The sequence below is a fragment of the Nerophis ophidion genome, linkage group LG07, assembly GCF_033978795.1.
Source record: "Nerophis ophidion isolate RoL-2023_Sa linkage group LG07, RoL_Noph_v1.0, whole genome shotgun sequence".
NCBI classification, from domain to species: Eukaryota; Metazoa; Chordata; class Actinopteri; order Syngnathiformes; family Syngnathidae; genus Nerophis; species Nerophis ophidion.
Genome location: NC_084617.1, coordinates 77,552,116 through 77,576,851, shown reverse-complemented (window position 1 = coordinate 77,576,851; position 24,736 = coordinate 77,552,116). Strand labels below are relative to the sequence as shown.

Sequence of the window (24,736 nt, the reverse complement as noted above, 5' to 3'; positions counted from 1 at the left end):
CGGGCTTCGAACTTGTGATTGACATAACTGAGGCGTTCCTCAAGGCACCCCTAGAGGTCCTCTCCTTTTTGGCAGCTATCATTCATTTCCGTAGTGTGGTTTATGTAACTACCGTGTTGCTGCAGCTTGTTCACGTCAGATGCAGTCAGTCGTCATGTCTTCAACCTCGATAGTCGTTTTTCTCAAGGCTCAGTTCCAACTCCTCTCTTTTTTCTCATGCGGGTTATTTAACTGGTGGCCCCTGAGTTCAGTTGGAAAACTCACATTTTTGCAACTTATTCTTAAAAAATACTGGAGTCGTATCATAGAGATGATCTTTGATTAGCTGTATTTGGAGAAGGTCCTTAAAAACAGCTGAGAGTTAACTCTGACAGAATAAATGGACCAAAATCAAATGTCTACTGTAGAGGACGCTGGTTCTTTCAAATATACAAAAAAAGGCTAATATTGAAGGGAGGAGTACGGCCCTCCCAGAAATGTCGCCAGCAAAACGATTTAGTGGAATATCCCTGCAATAGTGCACTAAATATTATCTGAACTACAAAGCCCAAAAGCAGTGAAGTTGTCACCTTGTGTAAATGCTAAATAAAAAGAGAATACAACAAATCATTTCCAACTTATATTCAATTGAACAGACTGCAAAGACAAGATACTTAACGTTCACACTGGGAAATGTTCTTATTTTTTGCAAATATTAGCTCATTTGGAATTAGATGCCTGCAACATGTTTCAAAAAAGCTGGGACAAGTGGCAAAAAAGACTAAGACAGTTGAGGAATGCTCATCAAACACTGATTTGGAACATCCCACAGGTGAGCAGGCTAATTGGGAACAGGTGGGTGCCATGATTGGCTATAAAAGCAGCTTCCATGAAATGCTCACTCGTTCACAAACAAGAACAGGGCGAGGGTCACCACTTTGTCAACAAATGCCTGAGCAAATTGTTTAAGAACAACATTTCTCAAGCAGCTATTGCAAGGAATTTAGGGATTTCACCATCTACACTCTGTAATATCATCAAAAGGTTCAGAGATTGTGGAGAAATCACTGCACGTAAGCCATGTATTTACGCACCTTGGATCCCTCAGGCGGTACTGCATCAAAAAGCGACATCAACATGTAAAGGATATCACCACATGGGCTCAGGAACACTTCATAAAACCAATGTCAGTAACTACAGTTGGTTGCTGCATCTGTAAGTGCAAGTTAAAACTCTACTGTGCAAAGTCAACGCGATTTATCAACAACACCCAGAAACGCCGCCACCTTCGCTGGGCCTGAGCTGATCAAAGATGGACTGATGCAAAGTGGAAAAGTGTTCTGTGTTCTGACAAGTCCACATTTCAAATTGTTTTTGGAAACTGTGGACCAAGGAGGAAAAGAACCATCCGGATTGTTCTAGGCACAAAGTTCAAAAGGCTAAAATGTGAGAAGGGAGACTGTTGAACAACTTAAGCTGTACATCAAGCAAGAATGGGAAAGAATTCCACTTCAGAAATGTGTCTCCTCAGTTACTGAGTGTTGTTAAAAGGAAAGGCCATGTAACACACTGGTAAAAATGCCTTTTTTGCAATGTGTTGCTGCCATTACATTCGAAGTTCATGATCATTTGCACAATAAAAAATAAAGTTTCTCAGTGTGAAGATGAAATATCTTGTCTTTGCTGTCTATTCAATTGAATATAAGTTGAAAAGGATTTGTTGTATTCTCTTTTTATTTAGCTTTTACACAAGGTGACAACTTGACTGCGTGTGGCTTTTGAACATGGAAGAGTTTTAGATGTGGATTAAAACCACCAGAGGTCCCTTTTAAGGTTCAAGATTAACTTTGGTCGTTGTGTAATCACTTTAGAACTACAAAAAAAAGGTACTAATAGATGGAGAGCGAGCAGCACCACGCCAGGAGAATGCAAACATAGACAGGCTGTAGTTGGCATTTACTGATCTAACAGAGGCAGAGATCAACTAGACTAGCACTGTGCTGCTGTTACACTAACAAAGACTAAGATTAGTTGCAGCCATGACAGGGTGAAGTGAGACTACAGTAGAGTACAGTAGAGCTCTAGGGCCTCTATGGTAAATCACATGCCTTTACTGGAATGAGGACCACAGCCTGGGCTCCTACTCCAACGCCACTCCAGTTTTTGGAGAAAAAAAAATGGTTTCACGTCTAAAGAGTGAGAAGACTAAAGGCTAAGACTGGAGGATCAGATGCAGAGTCTACGGTTTAGTTTCTAAAGAGGCTAAACTACACTGATAGTCACCTCCGGTCACCAAGCCTCCTGGTGGCCAACACTCCTGTGCACATTCACAAACAAACACACACAAGCAAACAAAATCAGACATGAGCGGGGAAGACATAGTGGACATTAGACACTGGCTGGATTCATTAAAGTGTCCTGTGAGGTGGACTACATGTCCTGTGAGGTGGACTACATGTCCTGTGAGGTGGACTACATGTCCTGTGAGGTGGACTACATGTCCTGTGAGGTGGACTACATGTCCTGTGAGGTGGACTACATGTCCTGTGAGGTGGACTACATGTCCTGTGAGGTGGACTACATGTCCTGTGAGGTGGACTACATGTGTCCTGTGAGGTGAACTACATGTCCTGTGAGGTGGACTACATGTCCTGTGAGGTGGACTACATGTCCTGTGAGGTGGACTACATGTGTCCTGTGAGGTGAACTACATGTCCTGTGAGGTGGACCACATGTGTCCTGTGAGGTGGACTACATGTCCTGTGAGGTGAACTACACGTGTCCTGTGAGGTGGACTACATCTCCTGTGAGGTGGACTACATGTCCTGTGAGGTGGACTACATGTCCTGTGAGGTGGACCACATGTGTCCTGTGAGGTGGACTACACGTCCTGTGAGGTGGACTACGTGTCCTGTGAGGTGAACTACACGTGTCCTGTGAGGTGGACTACATCTCCTGTGAGGTGGACTACATGTCCTCTGAGGTGGACTACACGTGTCCTGTGAGGTGGACTACATGTCCTGTGAGGTGGACTACATGTCCTGTGAGGGGGACCACATGTGTCCTGTGAGGTGGACTACATGTCCTGTGAGGTGGACTACATGTGTCCTGTGAGGTGGACTACATGTGTCCTGTGAGGTGGACTACATCTCTTGTGAGGTGGACTACACGTGTCCTGTGAGGTGGACTACATGTCCTGTGAGGTGGACTACATGTCCTGTGAGGTGGACTACACATGTCCTGTGAGGTGGACTACATGTCCTGTGAGGTGGACTACACATGTCCTGTGAGGTGGACTACATGTCCTGTGAGGTGGACTACACGTGTCCTGTGAGGTGGACTACACATGTCCTGTGAGGTGGACTACATGTCCTGTGAGGTGGACTACATGTCCTGTGAGGTGGACTACACGTGTCCTGTGAGGTGGACTACACGTGTCCTGTGAGGTGGACTACATGTCCTGTGAGGTGGACTACACATGTCCTGTGAGGTGGACTACACGTGTCCTGTGAGGTGGACTACACGTGTCCTGTGAGGTGGACTACACGTGTCCTGTGAGGTGGACTACACATGTCCTGTGAGGTGGACTACATCTCCTGTGAGGTGGACTACATGTCCTGTGAGGTGGACTACATGTCCTGTGAGGTGGACTACACATGTCCTGTGAGGTGGACTACACATGTCCTGTGAGGTGGACTACACATGTCCTGTGAGGTGGACTACATCTCCTGTGAGGTGGACTACACGTCCTGTGAGGTGGACTACACATGTCCTGTGAGGTGGACTACATGTCCTGTGAGGTGGACTACATGTCCTGTGAGGTGGACTACATGTCCTGTGAGGTGGACTACACGTGTCCTGTGAGGTGGACTACACGTGTCCTGTGAGGTGGACTACACGTGTCCTGTGAGGTGGACTACATCTCCTGTGAGGTGGACTACACGTGTCCTGTGAGGTGGACTACATCTCCTGTGAGGTGGACTACATGTCCTGTGAGGTGGACTACATGTCCTGTGAGGTGGACTACACATGTCCTGTGAGGTGGACTACACGTCTTGTGAGGTGGACTACACGTGTCCTGTGAGGTGGACTACATCTCCTGTGAGGTGGACTACATGTCCTGTGAGTCCAAGTGAGGTGGACTACATCTCCTGTGAGGTGGACTACATCTCCTGTGAGGTGGACTACACGTGTCCTGTGAGGTGGACTACACGTGTCCTGTGAGGTGGACTACACGTGTCCTGTGAGGCGGACCACATGTGTCCTGTGAGGCGGACTACACGTGTCCTGTAAGGTGGACTACATCTCCTGTGAGGCGGACTACACGTGTCCTGTGAGGTGGACTACTCGTGTCCTGTGAGGTGGACTACATGTCCTGTGAGGTGGACTACATCTCCTGTGAGGTGGACTACATGTCCTGTGAGGTGGACTACATGTCCTGTGAGGTGGACTACATGTCCTGTGAGGTGGACTACATGTCCTGTGAGGTGGACTACATGTCCTGTGAGGTGGACTACACGTGTCCTGTGAGGTGGACTACACGTGTCCTGTGAGGTGGACTACATGTCCTGTGAGGTGGACTACACGTGTCCTGTGAGGTGGACTACATGTCCTGTGAGGTGGACTACACATGTCCTGTGAGGTGGACTACATGTCCTGTGAGGTGGACTACATGTGTCCTGTGAGGTGGACTACATGTCCTGTGAGGTGGACTACACATGTCCTGTGAGGTGGACTACATGTCCTGTGAGGTGGACTACATGTCCTGTGAGGTGGACTACATGTCCTGTGAGGTGGACTACACGTGTCCTGTGAGGTGGACTACATGTTCTGTGAGGTGGACTACATGTCCTGTGAGGTGGACTACACGTGTCCTGTGAGGTGGACTACACGTGTCCTGTGAGGTGGACTACACGTGTCCTGTGAGGTGGACTACATGTCCTGTGAGGTGGACTACATGTGTCCTGTGAGGTGGACTACATGTCCTGTGAGGTGGACTACATCTCCTGTGAGGTGGACTACATGTCCTGTGAGGTGGACTACACGTGTCCTGTGAGGTGGACTACATGTCCTGTGAGGTGGACTACACGTGTCCTGTGAGGTGGACTACACAAGTCCTGTGAGGTGGACTACATGTCCTGTGAGGTGGACTACATGTCCTGTGAGGTGGACTACATGTCCTGTGAGGTGGACTACATGTGTCCTGTGAGGTGGACTACATGTCCTGTGAGGTGGACTACATGTCCTGTGAGGTGGACTACACGTGTCCTGTGAGGTGGACTACATGTCCTGTGAGGTGGACTACACGTGTCCTGTGAGGTGGACTACACAAGTCCTGTGAGGTGGACTACACAAGTCCTGTGAGGTGGACTACATGTCCTGTGAGGTGGACTACATGTCCTGTGAGGTGGACTACATGTCCTGTGAGGTGGACTACATCTCCTGTGAGGTGGACCACATGTGTCCTGTGAGGTGGACTACATGTGTCCTGTGAGGTGGACCACACGTGTCCTGTGAGGTGGACCACATGTGTCCTGTGAGGTGGACTACACGTCCTGTGAGGTGGACTACATGTGTCCTGTGAGGTGGACTACACGTGTCCTGTGAGGTGGACTACATGTGTCCTGTGAGGTGGACCACATGTGTCCTGTGAGGTGGATCACATGTGTCCTGTGAGGTGGACTACATGTGTCCTGTGAGGTGGACTACATGTGTCCTGTGAGGTGGACTACATGTCCTGTGAGGTGGACTACACGTGTCCAGGGATGAATGCACTATCACAAAACAAAAAAGGAAATCAGCTCAATGTGTTTGCAATAATGTAGCAAGACTGCTGCATGCAGAAGTGTCACACAGGTGCATGTCACACAGGTGCATGTCACACAGGTGCATGTCATGGAGGGAAGAGGTTTTGAAGATCAGAGCAGACTTTTTGGGTGATTGAATAGCAACTCACTATTTGGCCTTAAGCTTTTACAACTTAGGTATAAAATACTACACGGTCTAGCTCCCTCCTATCTTGCAGACTGTATTGTACCATATGTCCCGGCAACAAATCTGCTTTTAAAGAACTCTACCTTAAAAGTGATTCCCAGAGCCCAAAAAAAGTCTGTGGGCTATAGAGCGTTTTCCGTTCGGGCTCCAGTTCTCTGGAATGCCCTCCCGGTAACAGTTGGAGATGCTACCTCAGTAGAAACATTTAAGTCCCATCTTAAAACTCATCTGTATACTCTAGCCTTTAAATAGATCCCCTTTTAGACCAGTTGATCTGCCGTTTCTTTTCTGCGCTGCCCCCCTCTCCTTCGTGGGGGGGGCACTGTTACACTATTCCGCCTGATGCAGCGGAGATAGGCTCCAGGTCCCCCTCCCAGCCACCCCGAACGGGACAAGCGGTAGGAAATGGATGGATGGATGGAAGGATATTTACACATAAGTGTTGCAGCATATTTGTTTATTCAGTCAAGGACAGCCCGAGTTCTCAGTGCTTGGGAGAATGCTGAAAAATATTTTTTCATACAAAATGGCGCCTGTCCACATTTTGCTATTCAGAGAATGGCCGAATGCTTTTTCCCTTTGGAGATGAGTTGGGGACCGGAGTCAGACTTAAAGGGGAATTGCACTTTTTTTTGGAACGTTGCCTATCAAGCACAATCTTTATGTAAAACAGTACCACATATGTTCTTATTATTTACTGCATTCTCACTCGTAAATAAATGCCAGCAAAAGTCTGCTTCCAATGCACTCGACCGGAGTCGCTCTAATCTGCCTAAAAAGCGCTTAAAAAACATCCCAAACACTTCTGTCAACATTTTATGTACACGCTGTATATGTACAGTATTTATGCATCATGAAAGCCAACAAACATAATAAAACATCACTTACTGTACAATGTCTGCTCTGACTGGGATGCCCAACTGTTAGGACTCCTGTTTGGATGAAGAATGACTCGTAATCTTTGCGGCAAAAAAAGGTGTGGAACCTGTCTTTTCAGGTCTTTTTTATTCTATTTTTCCATTTCCTGGTCTAAGTTGGCTGTCAAAGTGTACTATCTTCTCAGTTTGTGTCTACATCATTTTACTACGAAGGTGAGAGGCATTATTTATCATCAAGAATACATTTTCACCAGCTCCAAGGCGAGAAAGCAGCTCACCAGCTGATGATGTCAATATACCTCCCTCTGATCCTCGTGCCGCTAATGTAGGTCGATATACTGCAAAAACTGAAATCTAAGTAAGCTGAAATATCTCAAATAAGGCTGATATTTGCTTATTTTCTGTCTGATGAGATTATTCTTCTCACTAAGCAGATTTTATGTTGGAGTGTTTTACTTGTTTTAAGTGTTTTGGTCCTAAATGATCTCAGTAAGATATTACAGCTTGTTCCTGAGATTTGATGAGCTATATTGAGTAAAACATGCTTGAAACTAAAATATCAAATGTTGCAACGCTGTGTCGTCAACACAAGTATACAACTACTTTTTTTAAGTAATAATTTCTTCAAGCATGAAAAAAAAAAAATCATGAGGCAGAGCACATATCATTATGTCAAAATAATGACACTAGCATTTACTTCATTTAAGAATAGTTTTCAACACACTGAGCAAAAAGGTCTAATTTTTTTCTGCTCTTGTTATTAGTGAGAATATACTTCTGTTAATGTATTTTGTGGGTTCATTGAGGTTAACTAATTTGACTTGTTTTGGAAAGTTTTGACAAGCCAAATTTTCTTGTTCTATTGGCAGATCATTTTGCTTTGTTCAATTAAAATACCCCTCATTTTTGTGGGTTTTTTTCTTGATTTTGAACACTGACTTTTTGCAGTGTAGTTAGCGCTTATAATAAATAAGAATATTGCTCACACTTGGCTAATATTCAGGACACCAAAAGAAAATGTATTGGGTTTTATGGTTGGAATAAAAATAACAGACACATTGTAAGCAGACTTCTATTAACAAGTTAGAATGCTTCAAAAAAGACACGTGTTATTATTTCTCATAATGATTGTGAATTATAGGCAAAATTCCAAAAAAGTTCCCCCTTTACCAAACTCTGGGACTTTTTTTCGGGCTTGGTTAAAGTAGCGATTTCATTGTGCCTAAACCAGGGATGTCCAAAGTGCTGCCCGGGGGCCATTTGCGGCCCGCAGGGAATTTTTTAACGGCCCAACGGCACGTTATAAAAATACGATAAAAAAATACAAAACATAAACAGTGGTATAAAAGTGCAAACAGGTGAAATTTATCAAGAAAATGTTGTAATTTTGACTCTGATAACACAAAGCTGCCATGCAGGCTGTTTCTTTCTTTAAAAAATAATGAATCAAAATCAATGTCATGATGAATTATTGACCTATTCAAGGAACCAATTACCTCACATTAAATATTCCACTTTGAGATATGTTTTGTACAAAATGTTGCATATTTTGTGTTTGCCACACATTTTTGTTTTAAAACGAACAAACAAAAAACATAAACAACAATAAAACTTATAATTGACGGATAGATCTTAAGTTGATCTTGAGATTATTGTGTTAAAAGTAAGCAAAATAATTATAATTGATCTTTTAACACTTTAAAGAGTAGGACCCTTTTGGATCCCCAATAATTTTAGTGTGATTTTTTTTAAGTGTTAGTGCTCAAAAAATAATAATGAATTAAAGGCCTACTGAAATGAGATGTTCTTATTTAAACGGGGATAGCAGCTCCATTCTATGAGTCATACTTGATCATTTCGCGATATTGACATATTTTTGCTGAAAGGATTTAGTAGAGAACATCCACGATAAAGTTCACAACTTTTGGTCGCTAATAAAAAAGCCTTGCCTGTACCGGAAGTAGCAGACGATGTGCGCGTGACGTCACGGGTTGTGGAGCTCCTCACATCTGAACATTGTTTACAATCATGGCCACCAGCATGGAGAGCGATTCGGACCGAGAAAGCGACGATTTCGCCATTAATTTTAGCGAGGCTGAAAGATTCATGGATGAGGAAAGTGAGAGTGAAGGACTAGAAAAAATAAAAAATAAAAATAAAAATGGCGAGGGCAGTGGGAGCGATTCAGATGTTATTAGACACATTTACTAGGATAATTCTGGAAAATCTCTTATCTGCTTATTGTGTTACTAGTGTTCTAGTGAGATTATATGGTACCTGAAAGTCGGAGGGGTGTGGCCACGGGTGTGGTGACTGCCAGTGTCTCCAATGGGAGAGGTAATTGTCCGCAGCTGCAGGAGGACGCAAGCTCCGCTCATGTCTATGGTAAGAGCCGACTCATTAGCACAATTGGAAACCATGTTCGCTTGACCGCTCTGTTCCATAGTAAAGCTTCACCTTCGGGAATGTAAACAAGGAAACACCGGCTGTGTTTGTGTTGCTAAAGGCAGCTGCAATACACCGCTTCCCACCTACATCTTTCTTCTTTGACGTCTCCATTATTAATTGAACAAATTGCAAAAGATTCAGCAACAGTGATGTCCAGAATACTGTGGAATTCTGCGATTAAAGCAAACTACTTATAGCTTGGCTCGGGCTGGAAGAACATGTCCGCTACAACCGTTGACGTCACGCGCACACGTCATCATTCCGCGACGTTTTCAACAGGATACTTCGCGGGAAATTTAAAATTCCAATTTAGTAAACTAAAAAGGCTGTATTTGCATGTGTTGCAATGTTAATATTTCATCATTGATATATAAACTATCAGACTGTGTGGTCGCTAGTAGTGGCTTTCAGTAGGACTTTAAAATCAATGTTGTGATTTATTGACCTTTTTAAAGCTACAATTATTATATAATCTCAAATATTCCACTTAAAGATGTTATTGGGTGAAAATATTGCATATTTTGAGTTTTTCTATTAAAAAAATTGTTTTCTTTGACAAAAAGAGCATTCAGCTTCATTTTTTTTTAAATGTTATATTGACAGATAGACCTAATGTTGATCTAGAGATTTAAGCCTATAATAATAATAATACTGAATAACGACACATTTTCAATATTTTTGTGACTAAAACCCTTTGGCGTCCCCAAGATCAAGTCTGAGTGGAGGCCTAAATGTATATTTTTATACATAGATTGTATTGGTTTTTGAAATTTAAAATATCAAAATTGCCCCAGCTTGCTTTGGTTTTTCAGTGTGTGGCCCTCAGTGGAAAAAGTTTGGACACCCCCGGCCTAAACAAAGAATTTGAAGGGCGAATATTTTCAATGGAGAGTCCTACTTAATGCAACACTGGACTGGGCAGCTGAAGCCTGTTGAGTGCAATCCTATTAGGCAGGAGAGACACACTAAGCACAGACTTGGTGATCCTGCTCGGCCCCTGTTGTCTTTCCTCCAACACTGCATGAGCGCTGCCAATGGAAACTTTGCTCCAACAAATGTGCCAAGACACTGTTTTACAGTTTGCAGGTGGCTCACAAGGTAGCGGTCACGCCCATGTCGGCGATGCCATGCACTTGCTGTCTGTGCTGGCGATGGCAACCCATGGTGTGTGTGCTCTGCAGCCTCACCGCCGTGCAAAGACCCGCTCAGCCCGCCAGCAATTGAGCCGGCCTCAGCATGGCAACATTCTTTGCGTTGCCACTGGAGAAGCTTTTCTCTTCGGCTCTCAAACAGGACAACCTGTAAGAATGAGGGGCCGGGGGGGCGGGGGGTCTCGAAAAGTCCTTCTCCGCTCCCTTCTAACAGGCGGCAGAGAATATATTTTCAAAGACGATCTCGATGACTTTCACTCTCCCCGACTTCTACACGCCGCCTTGTGGTTTCCAAGAAATAATTGTAATTGATGTGCATTGTTATCTGCCTTTTTTATCCTGGTGTGAAAGAGCCATTCTTCAACCGCGGGGAAGTGGGGGTGGGGGGTGGGGGGTGGGGGGGGGGGGTGTCGCTATGGAAACAAACCCCATGGAGATTTAGTGGCGTCCAAGCATGATGGCACAAAGTGTCACAGGCCTGAGCCTGCAAGTGACACTATAGAGCAGCAAACACACAAGTCATTCCATTTCTCTTCATTGACCATAAAGTTTTATTCCCAGTCCTGGTCAAAAGTCTACGTACACTTGTAAAGAACATCATGTCATGGCTGTCTTGACTTTCCAATCATTTCTTATTTTTTGTGATGTAGTGATTGGAGCACATACTTGTTGCTCACAAAAAATATTCATGAAGTTTGCTTCTTTTACGAATTTATTATGTCTCTACTGAAGATGTGAACCAACGTGCTGACGTCACATGGACAAAGATAAGACCTTCTGGAGGAAAATTCTGTGGTCAGATGAAACAAAAAAGAATCTGTTTGGCCACAATAGCCAGCAATATGTTTGGAGGAGAAAAGGTGAGGCCTTTAATCCCAGGAACACCATAACTACTGTCAAGCATGGTGGTGGTAGTATTATGCTCTGGGCCTGTTTTGCTGCCAATGGAACTGCTGCTTTAAATGGGACAATGAAAAGGGAGGATTAGGTCCAAATTCTTCAGGACAAGCTAAAGTCATCAGCCTGGAGGTTGGGTCTTGGGCGCAGTTGGGTGTTCCAACAGAACAATGACCCCAAACACATATCAAAAGTGGTCAAGGAAAGGCCAAATCAGGCTAGAATGAAGGTTTTAGAATGGCCTTCCCAAAGTCCTGAGTTAAAGGTGTGGACAATGCTGAAGAAACAAGTCCATGTCAGAAAAGCAACACATTTAGCTGAACTGCAGCAATTTTGTGGTGAAAAATTGAAGCAGAAGCTTGTGGATGGTTACCATCCATTTTTCTACCGCTTATTCCTTTTGGGGTCACGGGGGGTCGCTGGTGCCTATCTCAGCTACAATCGGGCGGAAGGCGGGGTACACCATGGACAAGTCGCCACCTCATCACAGATAGACAGACAACATTCACACACTAGGGACCATTTAGTGTTGCCAATCAACCTACCCCCAGGTGCATGTCTTTGGAGGTGGGAGGGGCCTATCCCCAGGTGCATGTCTTTGGAGGTGGGAGGGGCCTATCCCCAGGTGCATGTCTTTGGAGGTGGGAGGGGCCTATCCCCAGCTGCATGTCTTTGGAGGTGGGAGGGGCCTATCCCCAGGTGCATGTCTTTGGAGGTGGGAGGGGCCTATCCCCAGGTGCATGTCTTTGGAAGTGGGAGGGGCCTATCCCCAGGTGCATATCTTTGGAGGTGGGAGGGGCCTATCCACCAGGCGCATGTCTTTGGAGGTGGGAGGGGCCTATCCCCAGGCGCGTGTCTATGGAGGTGGGAGGGGCCTATCCCCAGGTGCATGTCCCTGGAGGTGGGAGGGGCCTATCCCCAGGTGCATGTCTTTGAAGGTGGGAGGGGCCTATCCCCAGGTGCATGTCCCTGGAGGTGGGAGGGGCCTATCCCCAGGTGCGTGTCTTTGGAGGTTGGAGGGGCCTATCCCCAGGTGCATGTCTTTGGAGGTGGGAGGAAGCCGGAGTACCCGGAGAGAACCCACACATTCACCGGGAAAACATGCAAACTCCACACAGAAAGATCCCAGGACTACTCAGGACCTTCGTATTGTGAGGCAGACACACTAACCCCTCTTCCACCGTGCTGCCCAAATGGCTACCAAAAGCTCCTTATTGCAAGTAAACTTGCCAAGGGACATGTAAGCAAATATGAACATTGCTGTATGTATACTTTTGACCCAGCAGATTTGCTCACATTTTCATAATAAATTCATAAAAGAAGCAAACTTCATGAATTTTTTTTTTGTGAGCAACAAGTATGTGCTCCAATCACTACATCACAAAAAAACAAGAGTTGTAGAAATGATTGTAAAGTCAAGGCAGCCATGACATCATGTTCTCTACAAGTGTACGTAAACTATTGACCACGACTGTACTTTCGACAAGTAACATAAGTTTGTAAGCGACGTCGAATAATTCCCTGCTCTTCCAGCAGTTAACTTCATCATTATTTGGGTGTACCTCACTTTTCATACAACTTACTTTTGGTACAAGATGAGTTTTTGGACAAAACTACTCAGTCTGTCTTTATTGAGTGCGGCCACAAAATAAGTCTCTGTCGGGCCAGAGAAAGTTGCACTTGTGTGCACTTTGATAAAGAAGTTGAGAAGCAACCTTGAATTGAAGAGAAAAAACAAACTGGTGGGCAAAGTGCAAAAGTGGCGCTCCCATCTCCTCCCTCGCCGCTCATTACCACCACTAGTCTTCAATAAAGGTCAACGTGAAGGTCAATTTAAACATTTATTTCATCATTGATATGTATTTGACATTGTTTTCTGCATCTAAAAGTATCATTCTCCATAAAAATGTGTTTTGCAGTAATACTTTTGGAATTGATTAATAGGATTTACATAATTTTTTTGAGGAAAAATTTACAGTTCCATCCATCCATCCATTTTTCTACCGCTTGTCCCTTTTAGGGTAGCGGGGGGTGCTGGAACATATCTCAGCTGCATTGGGGCGGAAGGCGGCGTACACCCTGGACAAGTGGCCATCTCATTCACACACTAGCGACCATTTAGTGTTCTCCTTTACATTTTAGAACAGATTATTAACAAAAACGAAGGTATAACATTCTTACACTTTTTTATGGGGTGGTGTACTTATGGCGAGATTTAGCTTTCACGCTCCCCCGTATCCCCGTAGCGTTAATTTACACACATGGCAAAACATGGCCAATGCTAACGCTAACAAGGGCGCGACGTTTGTTCCAAAGAAAGGAAAAGTTTTGTCAGTAGTTTGCTTTTGTGGCAACGAGTTACTGCACTTTGCAAAGTTTGTCAGCGCAACACATTTATTCCAGCATCTGACACCGAAGCGGGAAAATGTGACTCTTTACGAGGGGAAGGAGACCGCAACAACAAACAAAGTGGGTGGCATCATTGACAGCAGGTGAATATGATGATAGCAGGAAAGGAGTCGCTCAGCACACCGCCAAGATGCCTGAATGAAAAATGTTGTGTTTACTTTATCCACTCACTGAAACTATAATCCTCTCAATGTTTACCTTGATGACTTATTTGCATACAATTTATGATAATGTACCACATTTTTATTCACAGAGGTATTTTATTCAGGACAGAAGTTTTAAGTTTGCACTCCCAATGTTGGATGTTATTTGTTTGCATGCAACGTGCAATGTTGCAAGCATTTTTATTCCGGACAGGGGGAGATCTTCATTTACTTCTTTGAAAATTATTCTATAAAAAGTATACTAGTATTTATATTTAATCTAAAAAGAAGTAAGCATTAATTGGTGAAAGACCAAGTTAGAATTGGATCTATTCATGCATGGCTAACGTACTTGATTGACATAAGTGCTGTGATCGTGATGCTAATGAGAAAAATGGTACTTTTGTTTGCAGTTGATTTCCTGCAGCAAATATTAGCCTCATCTACAATTCAAGTCTGCAGTTGTTTTTATGATGTGAAGTATACATTGTCTCATTATTTAGCTGTACATGTCCTCTTCTTCAGCAATGTTTGCTAGCGATACCAAGATTCAGTATATGCTGTTGAGCCTACTTGACATTTATTCATCTATTTTATGAATACTATTAAGGATATTTTCTTGATGCTAACAAATGTAACTAAAGATACAATAAAGTGGTCATCCGTGTGGAATAAAGCACTCGGCTTTCCATTACGTTTTGAATTTATTTTTTGAAAAGCGACAATGAAAATACGGTGGATTGGACCAACAATCACAATATTTATTACTAGGACTTATCATGACGTTAGTTTATTTGCATGAGCAGGTCTTCCTAGTTATATTCAGGCGTAACAACCACAAAAGAACCAAAACTAATGCGATCTATTGTCATTTCTTTATGTTTTGTTCTGCTGTCAAACACGACTAACTGGATCGCATCACAGAAAGTTTCTCAAACAAATCAAATGTTCAAAGAGACATTTTACAAAGTGATCACTGCAGACACGAGCTGTCCGATTGTATTCCACAAGATGATGACAGTGATATTTTTAAGAGTCATTTCCTTCAACGCACTTTTGTCTTTTCCCTGACTTTATGAGCCACTTCTTTCGGGACACTATGAATGCTAGTTCCTGTCTCTGTTTGAAGGACTACAACACTCACTTCTTTTAATGCTACGTTTAAGCTGCTCGACCATCGTGTGAATTAGGCCGCCAAGAAGAAAAGTGGCTGTGCAACACTCCTATTTCCATGTTATGCTCGTGTTTATTTATATGTAATGTAAAAAGAAGGACATTATTCAAATCTTGTTAAGAGTAAGATGTCAAATAATAGAAAAACTTGTTTTGAAATATCTCTGACATTTGTATTCAATGGCTGCTTTAAAAAGTAGGGGAAAAAATTGGAGATAGTGGTGTTTTTTTAATGAAAGAATCTGATATTTTATTCCTAGGCCGTATCGCCGAGGCCTACAAAAATGTACCACAAAGCCTTTTTATCTGGATGTATGTTGACTGAAATCATCAGAAGTCCCCTTTAAGTTTCAGGTGCAACTTTACTTTCTTTCTGCAGCACCTCACTTTTAGGAGGGTGCACAAAAGCGGGGCAAAAGAAAGCAGCCCGCTCTCCTTATTCCAACACCGTGCCCAACACGCCGCCATTACCACTCCCATCGCCGAGGGGAGGCGGGGGCCATCGGTCCCTATGACGACTGGCGGGCCACATTGTTCCCTGGACTGGCCCGCATTCATCACTGACGCACACATGCTCCAATAAAACAACCCACGTTGGGCTTTGGAACCTGGCGAGCGACTATCTCTTAAAGCTTCTCACAAAGAGTTTATTTTGTGCTGTTGTTGCCTCTTTAAGGCTCTCAGGTTGCCTTCGCCCAACTTTTTATTCAGAGAAGAAAGAGCAGGCAAAGAAAAAGAAAAAACTTCCCTCTTCCTCGACAAAGAGTGACGTCACAGTTATTTTTATGCAAATTGACATTTTCTTGAGGGTCTCTCTGTCACTTTAGCATGCAAAATTCCCAAATGTGAGTATTAACCATTCCAGGACAGTATGAGAAAATCCAGCAATCAAGGAAAAAACAGAGAACTCACTGTTTTGGAGTCCAACTCATGCCGGCTTTGGGCCAAAACTTTATCCACGCCTGCCTGATCCACAAAGGTGACAAATCCGAAGCCTCTGCAGACATTAGGAGGGGGGAGGGGGGGGGGGGGTATTAATTGCAGCGAAAACTATGTCGACACGTAATGATATTTTACGAGCAGTGAGGAATCACGGAGGACAGATAAACTTTCAAGCTCACCTCGAGCGCTTAGTAACCGGATCTCGCATCACCATACACTCCTTCACCTCGCCGTACTTGCAGAAGTAATCTTTCAGACCCTCTGGGAGGCAAAGCAGGCCGCACGTTAGATAACAGCACAGAAATACTGCACTAAAGTCAACTTTAATCAATCATTAGGAGACAGTCTTGTCACTGGCCTAAAAAACACTTTTTCTAAGGGAGTTCTGAATGGGAGCATTCATTCTAAAAAAAGGCTATACCTTGCGTGGTTTGCCAGCTGAGTCCCCCTATGAACATTTTGCTGTGAAAAGAAGGAGAATATTCATATTTGCAGTGAGTTGAAGGTGTGTGTGTGTGTGTGTGTGTGCGCTCATGCAGCACAAACAAAGTTGTTGCTGAAAGTGGAGGTGCACCACCAGCACCAGCAGCAGCAGCAGCAGCAGTGAGATGAAGGCTCCCAGTGTGGAGGAGGTGGAGAATGCCGGGCTTGTTCCTCAAAACTGGGAGAGGAAAAAAGTTTTGATTTGAACTTACCAGGGGTCGTGAGGGGAGTCCGTAGTGGACAGGCTGCTCTGGCTCCCTTCCGTATCCATTCCGTGTCCCGGCCCTATGGCTGAGTGTGTGTGTGTGAGTGTGTGTGCGCGCGTGTGAGTGTGTGTGTGTGTGTGTGTGTGCTAGTGGGTGAAGAGGCGGACAGTGAGTGAGAGGTTTGGCCCAGGGTGTCAGAGAGGGGAGCTGGGCCAGACTCCACCTCTTCCTCCTCCTCCTCCTCTCTGCTGTCTCTCCTCCATCCCACCAGCAAGGGACGCAGCACCACCATCAGTCAGAGCGCCACTTCTGGGACAAACCTTTAAAAGAAAATGAAATAAAATAAGAGCATACATGATCTTCTACAATGATTTACTTCCATCTGTCTAACATGCAGAACAGGTTTTATTCAGCCCGCGGGATGAGTTTGCCAAGTATAAAAATGAACCTGAAACTTTTGAATGAAAGAAACTGCTGTTGTAAATGTGTCCACTAGATGTCACAATAGCAATTCTTTATATCTTTGTAGATCAGGGGTCAGCAACTCTTTAGCGCCTCTCTAGTGGCTCCCTGGACTTCTTTCAGAGATGTGTGAAAATGGAAAAAGATGAAGAATTTTTTTTTTTTTTTTGTAGGAGAACAAAAATGACAAAAAAACCTTCCTAATTGTTAGAAATCCCACTGTTTATAGTATACATGCTTCACTGATGAGTATTTGGAAAGCGCCGTTTTGTCCTACTAATGTCAGCGATCCTTGAACTCATCGTAGTTCTTAACTTTTTCCGATGCTGCCACAGAAAAAAGTTTTTTTTAAGTTTCATGCCACTCCTTCTTTGTCTCATTTTGTCCACCAAACGTTTTATGCTGTGCATGAATGCACAATAGTGAGCATTGTTGATTTCATTGATTTTCTGGAGTGCTAATCAGGCATATTTGCTCCATGTTCAAAAAGTGTTTTAAGTCTCGTCTTAAGACCCACTTTTATTCTTTGGCTTTTAACACTATGTGAGTTGTGTGGTCCTCTGTCCTCTGTTGTCCTCTGTGTTTTTTATACACTTTGATTTTTATTTTACTGTTTTAATTGATTTTACCCTTTAAAATAGTTTTTAATCATATTTGTTTTTATATTGTTTTATTTTTATTTATTTTTTGTTTTATTCAGTCATTGGTGGAGCATAATGTTGTTTTTAACATGGCTCTGCAGCACTTTGGACACGTTATTGTTGTTTAAATGTGCTATATAAATAAAGTGGATTGGATATTGGGTCAATCCATGACTGCAAAGTATCTCACCCTCCGAGAAGCCTCCGTTTTACTAATGTTTTCCAATGTTGCAAAATGTGTTCAATAAAAAATAAAATACAACATTTCTGTCAATGGAGATTGGCGTCAGCCTTTGATAGTAGGCTAATATAGCTAATATAGACACTTATGTCATATGTTGCCTTCATCATAACACTTATATAAGGCTTTGATTTTTTTGCGGCTCAGGAATGATTTTTTTTTGTTGTATTTTTGGTCCAATATGGCACTTTCACCATTTTGGGTTGCCGACCCCTGTTGTAGATGATGTACAAAATAAAGCACATGATGTTAGTACATCAGTCGAGGAAAATGATCAAACTACATAAATAACATCCTGTCATTTGATTTTGATATCATTTATTTGATCTTGATAGATTGAAAATGAACAGCATTGAGTTGACTGATGAACATTATCACAGCATTTATTCAGAAAATATAGATCACAACAAATATATAGCATACTATTAACCGCAACATGCAAAACCACAACAAAAATATGATTTGTACATTTTCTAAATGTGCTTGTTCTATTTTTATACAAAGAAAACAATCTGAAGTTGTCTTTATTTTTACATTATCGTGTAAAAATAAAATAAAGCACATGATGTTAGTACATCAGTGGAGCAAAATGACCAAACTACATAAATAACATCCTGTAATTTGATTTTGATATTACTTTTTTATCTTGATGGATTGAAAATGAACACCAACGAGTTGACTGATGAACTTTATCACATCATTTATTCGCAAAGTATAAATAACGACAAATAACAATTGTGGGGAGGCGCAGCAGACAGGCCGACGGCGGGGCAGGTCACGCTGCAGCCCTGCCCAAGATGGCGGCAAGGAGGCGGAGAATGCGGCTGAGCGGAGAGGCGGAGCTTGCCGGGAGCGACGCCGCCGCAATCAAATTTAGGTGCATAGATCGCGCACCGGCACACAATTGACATTTCTCCTCTGGTTGTATAAAAGGGGAGAAGGAGGAGGGATCATGGCAGAAGGAGTAAGAGAACCAGCAGCAGAACCTGATGAGCGAAAACCACCGAGAGTGAGTCAAAGACAGCGACGAAGACGCGGCTGACTGAAAGCGAGCAAGGAGCTAGCAGGAGAGGAGCAGCTGAAAAGCGATCCGACCAAACGACAAAGCTTGTGTCATTGAAAAATAAACAAGAGTCAAACCTGCAAAGCAAGATGTCCTACCTGGGTGGTCCATTGAACCCGCACGACGACAGCAAGAGACCGTGACAACAATATAATACTACATCATGTAAGTGTAAAAAAAACATTATGATTTGTACAATTTCAAAATGTGCTTGTTCTATTTTTGAACAAAGAAAACAATCTGAAGTTGTCTTTTTTTTAAGTTATGGTGCCGTGATTTTACCAGTCCGACACACTTGGGAATAGACCTGTCTCCATGTGGCCCCCCATCTAAAATAACTTGGACAGCCTGCTTTAGATTGAACATGTGTGTAAAGACAAAGTGTTTGGCAACAAAAGACTTGAAGATGTTGATTTGCTTGATGATCAGCTTGCAGACGTCACCTACAAAAGACTGGAGGCAATTGTATGTTGTGCAGTTTGTGTTTTGGAGCAAGTTCATTCCCAATCCTGTGTTTTCCTGAAGAATTTGAAGGAATTCTCAAATACACTATATTGCCAAAAGTATTTGGCCACCCATCCAAAAGATGAGAATCAGTGCAGATTTAGGCTTATTTTGAAAGGTTTAGAGGCAAATATAAAAGCAAAAATAGTTCAATTGGACGGAGTGTTTTTTTACACTCTTAAGAAAAAAAATGTTTAAGATTAAACCAATTCTCATGACCAAGAGGTTCCTGCTACCTCACTTCATTTGAAAAACTGGAGGCAGGTCATGTCTTTATGTCTGGGGGGTTCACAAACTAAGCATTAATTGGTGAAAGACCAAGTTAGAGTTGGATCTATTCATGCATGGCTAACGTACTCGATTGACATAGCAAGTGCTGTAATTGTGATGCTAATGAGAAGAAAAAGGATAAGTTTGTTTGCAGTTGATTTCCTGCTATAAATATTAGCCTCATCTCCAATTCAAGTCTGCAGTTGTTTTTATGATGTAAAGTATAGTTTGTCTCATTATTTAGCTATATATGTCCTCTTCTTCAGCAATGTTTGCTAGAAATATCAAGATTCAGTATATGCTGTTGAGCCTACTAGACATATATTCATCTATTTTATTAATACTATTAAGGATATTTTCTTGACGCTAACAAATATAACTAAAAATGCAATAATGTGGTCATCCGTGTGGAATTTAGCACTTGACTTTTCCGCACAACAAGTTAAAGTTAAAGTAGCAATGATTGTCACACACACACTAGGTGTGGTGAAATTATCCTCTGCATTTGACCCATCACCCTTGATCACCCCCTGGGAGGTGAGGGGAGCAGTGAGCAGCAGTGGTGCCGCGCCCGGGAATAATTTTTGATGATTTAACCACCAATTCCAAGCCTTGATGCTGAGTGCCAAGCAGGGAGGTCATGGCTCCCATTTTTATAGTCTTTGGTATGACTCGGCCGGGGTTTGCACTCACGACCCACCCATCTTAGGGCGGACACTCTAACCATTAGGCCACCAAGCTTTTAGTTTCTGTTAAATAAAAGCGACAGCAAAAATATGGTGGATTGGACCAACAGTCACAATATTTATTTCTAGGACTTAACATGACGTTAGTTTATTTGCACAAGCAGGTCTTCGTTGTTACATTCAGGCATAGCAACCACAAAAGAACAAAAAACTAATGCAATCTATTGTGATTTATTTATGTTTTGTTCTGCTGTCAAACACTGACAATACAACTCCATTGCATCACATAAAGTTCCTCAAACAAATCAAATGTTCAAACAAACATTTTACAAAGTGATCACTGCAGACACAAGCATCCGATTGTATTCCACATGAAGATGACAGTGATATTTTTAAAAGCGTCATTCACTTTGCTTTTTTTCCCTGACTTTATGACCATTATGAACCACTTCTTTCAGGACTCTATGAAAGCTCTTTCCTATGTCTCTGTTTGAAGGACTGCAACACCCAGGAACAGAACAGCAATACAGCATTTGCTGCTCAGACTCTACACTCACTCTCACTTGTTTTAATGCTGCGCTCAACTTGCTCGACCAGCGTGTGGATTAAGCTGCCAAGAAAAACAGATGTGACGTCATATGCCATCCATAGATGATGCTACATATGTACAATATAATAAACCATGTTTGTGCACCAGTCAAGGAAAATTATTATATAAATAACATTCAATCAATCAATCAATGTTTACTTATATAGCCCTAAATCACTAGTGTCTCAAAGGGCTGCACAAACCACTACGACATCCTCGGTAGGCCCACATAAGGGCAAGGAAAACTCACACCCAGTGGGACATTGGTGACAATAATGACCCAGTGACAATGATGACTATGAGAACATGATACTGTGAAAGATCAATCACAGCATTCTGTAATATGATTTTGATATTATTTTTGTATCTTGATAGATTGAAAATGAACCCCGATGTGTTGACTGATGAACATTATCACATCATTTATTCAGAAAATATAAATAACGACAAAGATAGAAGACGCAAAATTGAAGTGTAAAAAAAACACCAATATTATGATTTGTACATTTTCAGAATGTGCTCGTTCTATTTTTAAACAAAGAAAACAATCTGAAGTTGTCTTTATTCTTAAGTTATCGTGCCGTGATTTTACCAGTCTGGCCCACTTGGGAGTAGATTTTTCTCCATAAATGGGTTGTACTTGTATAGCGCTTTTCTACCTTCAAGGTACTCAAAGCACTTTGACACTACTTCCACATTCACACACACATTCACACACTGATGGAGGGAGCTGCCATGCAAGGCGCTAACCAGCACCCATCAGGAGCAAGGGTGAAGTGTCTTGCTCAGGACACAATGGACGTGACGAGGTTGGTACTAGGTGGGGATTGAACAAGGGACCCTGGGGTTGCAAATCGCCACTCTTCCACTGCGCCACGCCGTCCCATGTGGCCCTCCATCGAAAATTAGGTTTTGAACCCCTGAGTTTCAGTCTGAGATTTTTGTAAATACATTTTTGTAAATACATTTCAAAAAATATGTTTTTGTCGTCGGTCAGCAGCCAAGAGGAGCTTCTGATGAAGGACGAACACAGGTGCCCTCTTCTAAGACAACCAGCTTTTATTGTGAAGGAACAATGCATTAACTTCCAATCACATCCTAGTTGATCTGGACCAGCTTTACTAAATTCATTGAAAAAAAAGAAAAACATGTTACAATTACAATTAGCACTTTTATTAAGTAATGGCTTTAGAATGCGGGTATAAATACAAACTTGTGTTAGGATATCCGATTTAAAAACGATGACATATTAATGATTGAATAACTTTGCTAGTCCGTAAGTAATATTTGACCACTGCAACTGTAATGAAGGAAGTGAGCAACATGACGACTGTCGGTCCAAATGTATCTAAAGTGCTCTAAGAATTGTGTATTCAGCAGGGATTCAGAATTCACCCGCTTGTGTTTCTAAGAACTGCAAGGTTGTTCAGTTGGAGTGCACGGATCCATCTGAAAAATCGGACTTTTAAAGGTTTTGGTGAGTCCCCAGTTTTGAACGCAAGCAGCTGATGAATTGTGGGGGATTGGGTGCTGCGCTCATTAAGCGCTGGGCCTGAAGTATGCAATCCGTGCCAAAGCCAGCTCGGGCTAATCTTCTCAACGCGGCTTCAACATGTGACCTGCTACCCAGCGCTAAGACCAATCAGTGGACTAAGTACGCTAATTCGCCCAAAAACAATGGCAGCTTTGACCACAGTGCTCGCTGGAAGGTGCCAACTAACTCCATATACTTTTAGTTTGCATACACAGTGGGGCACGTTTATGTTGACACTGGCGGCCTTGAATGGACATAAGTGCTTGTTGACATTTCCAGACTTTCACCAGACACATACGGAGAATGGGCTCTATTGTTATTTTGATTTTTATCCACCATAGTGCATGTTTTAAATCAGGATTCCGAAAAATAGCATTATTGTCTTATGTTAGGGCAGTGTTTTTCAACCACTGTACCGCGGGCGTGAGATACAGTCTGGTGTGCCGTGCGAGATTGTCTAAGTTCACCTATTTGGGGTAAAAAATATTTTTTGCAAAGCAGTAATTCTAGTCTGCAAATGATGTGTTGTTGCTGAGTGTCGGTGCTGTCTAGAGCTCGGCAGACTAACCGTGTAATACTCTTCCATATCAGTAGGTGGCAGCCGCTAGCCAATTGCTCTGTAGATGTCGGAAACAGCGGGAAGCAGAGTGCAGGTAAAAAGGTGTCTAATGCTTAAACCAAATATAAACAAAAGGTGAGTGTCCTCAAAAGGATTTGAAGCTTAGGGAAGGCTATGCAGAACAAAACTAAAACTGAACTGGCTACAAAGTAAAGAAAAGAAGGATGCTGGACGACAGCAAAGACTTACTGTGGAGCAAAGACAGCGTCCACAAAGTAAAACCGGACATGACATGACAATCAACAACGTCCCGACAAAGAAGGATAAAAATAACTGAAATATTCTTGATTGCTAAAACAAAGTCGATGCGGGAAATATCGCTCAAAGGAAGACATGAAACTGCTACAGGAAAATACAAAAAAAAGAGAAATAGCCACAAAATAGGAGCGCAAGACAAGAAGTAAAAGACTACACACAGGAAAAGAGCAAACAAGTGCAAATAAGTCAGGGTGTGATGTGACAGGTGGTGACAGTACACCTACTTTGAGACAAGAGCTATAGTCATGCATGCTTGCTTATGCTTTAAAGTCATATCCAACAATTGTGACAACAACTGAGTTTCATTTTTTAATTATTTCTGCTGGTGGTGTGCCTCCGCATTTTTTCAACGCAAAAAATGTGCCTTGCCTCAAAAAAGGTTAGAAAACACTGTGTTAGGGTACATGAAACATATGTTTGTTATTGCAAGTTTGTCCTTAAATAAAATGTTGAACATACTAGACAACTTGTCTTTTAGTAGTAAGTAAACAAACAAAGACTCCTAATTAGTCTGCTGACGTATGCAGAAACATCCATCCATCCATTCATTTTCTACCGCTTGTCCCCTTACGAGTCGCAGGGGGCCCTGGAGCCTATCTCAGCAGCAGTAACATATAGTGTCATTTTCCATTCTATTATTGTAATAAAAATGACTGAGGACAAGTGGTAGAAAATGAATTATTAATCTACTTGTGCATTTACTGGTAATATCTGCTTACTTTCTCTTTTTTACATGTTCTATCTACACTTCTGTTCTAATGTAATAATCACTTATTCTTCCCTTCTTTGATACCACACATTAGTTTTGGATGATACCACACATTTGGATATCAATCCGATACCAAGTGGTTACAGGATCATACATTGGTCATATTCAAAGTCCTCATGTGTCCAGGGACATATTTACTGACTTTATAAACATAATAAACATTTTTTTTAAAAAACAAAAGAATATGCCAAAAAATATTGACGAAATTATAGTAGTATTGACTAGATACACTAATGTACTTGGTATCATTACAGTGGATGTCAGGTGTAGATCCACCAATGGGGTTTGTTTACATTGTGATGCCGGTGAGCTACGGTGTTTAGCTATTCCTCGTCCTGCAGTGATAATGATACTTGTAAGAAACATATTTTATTTGTCGCCATGGAGACAAGGTTTA

The 24,736-nt window shown here is 42.5% G+C and overlaps 1 protein-coding gene across 3 annotated transcripts in view; it reads right to left on the bottom strand.

The window, feature by feature from the left end:
* The window catches only part of msi1b (musashi RNA binding protein 1b), a 62,233-nt gene extending 45,258 nt beyond the window's left edge, over positions 1-16,975 (bottom strand). The window contains exons 1-4 of one of the 3 annotated variants that reach the window (XM_061907218.1): positions 16,710-16,975; positions 16,436-16,476; positions 16,194-16,275; positions 15,985-16,069 (exon numbers count right to left, since the gene is read on the bottom strand). In XM_061907218.1, coding sequence (XP_061763202.1) covers positions 15,985-16,069; positions 16,194-16,275; positions 16,436-16,476; positions 16,710-16,768 — 267 coding nt within the window. In that variant the 5' untranslated portion in view covers positions 16,769-16,975. The remainder of the gene's footprint in view (positions 1-15,984; positions 16,070-16,193; positions 16,276-16,435; positions 16,477-16,709) is intronic. The other 2 variants (XM_061907217.1, XM_061907216.1) reach the window with 2 other exon arrangements.
* Between the last annotated feature and the right edge of the window lie 7,761 nt (positions 16,976-24,736).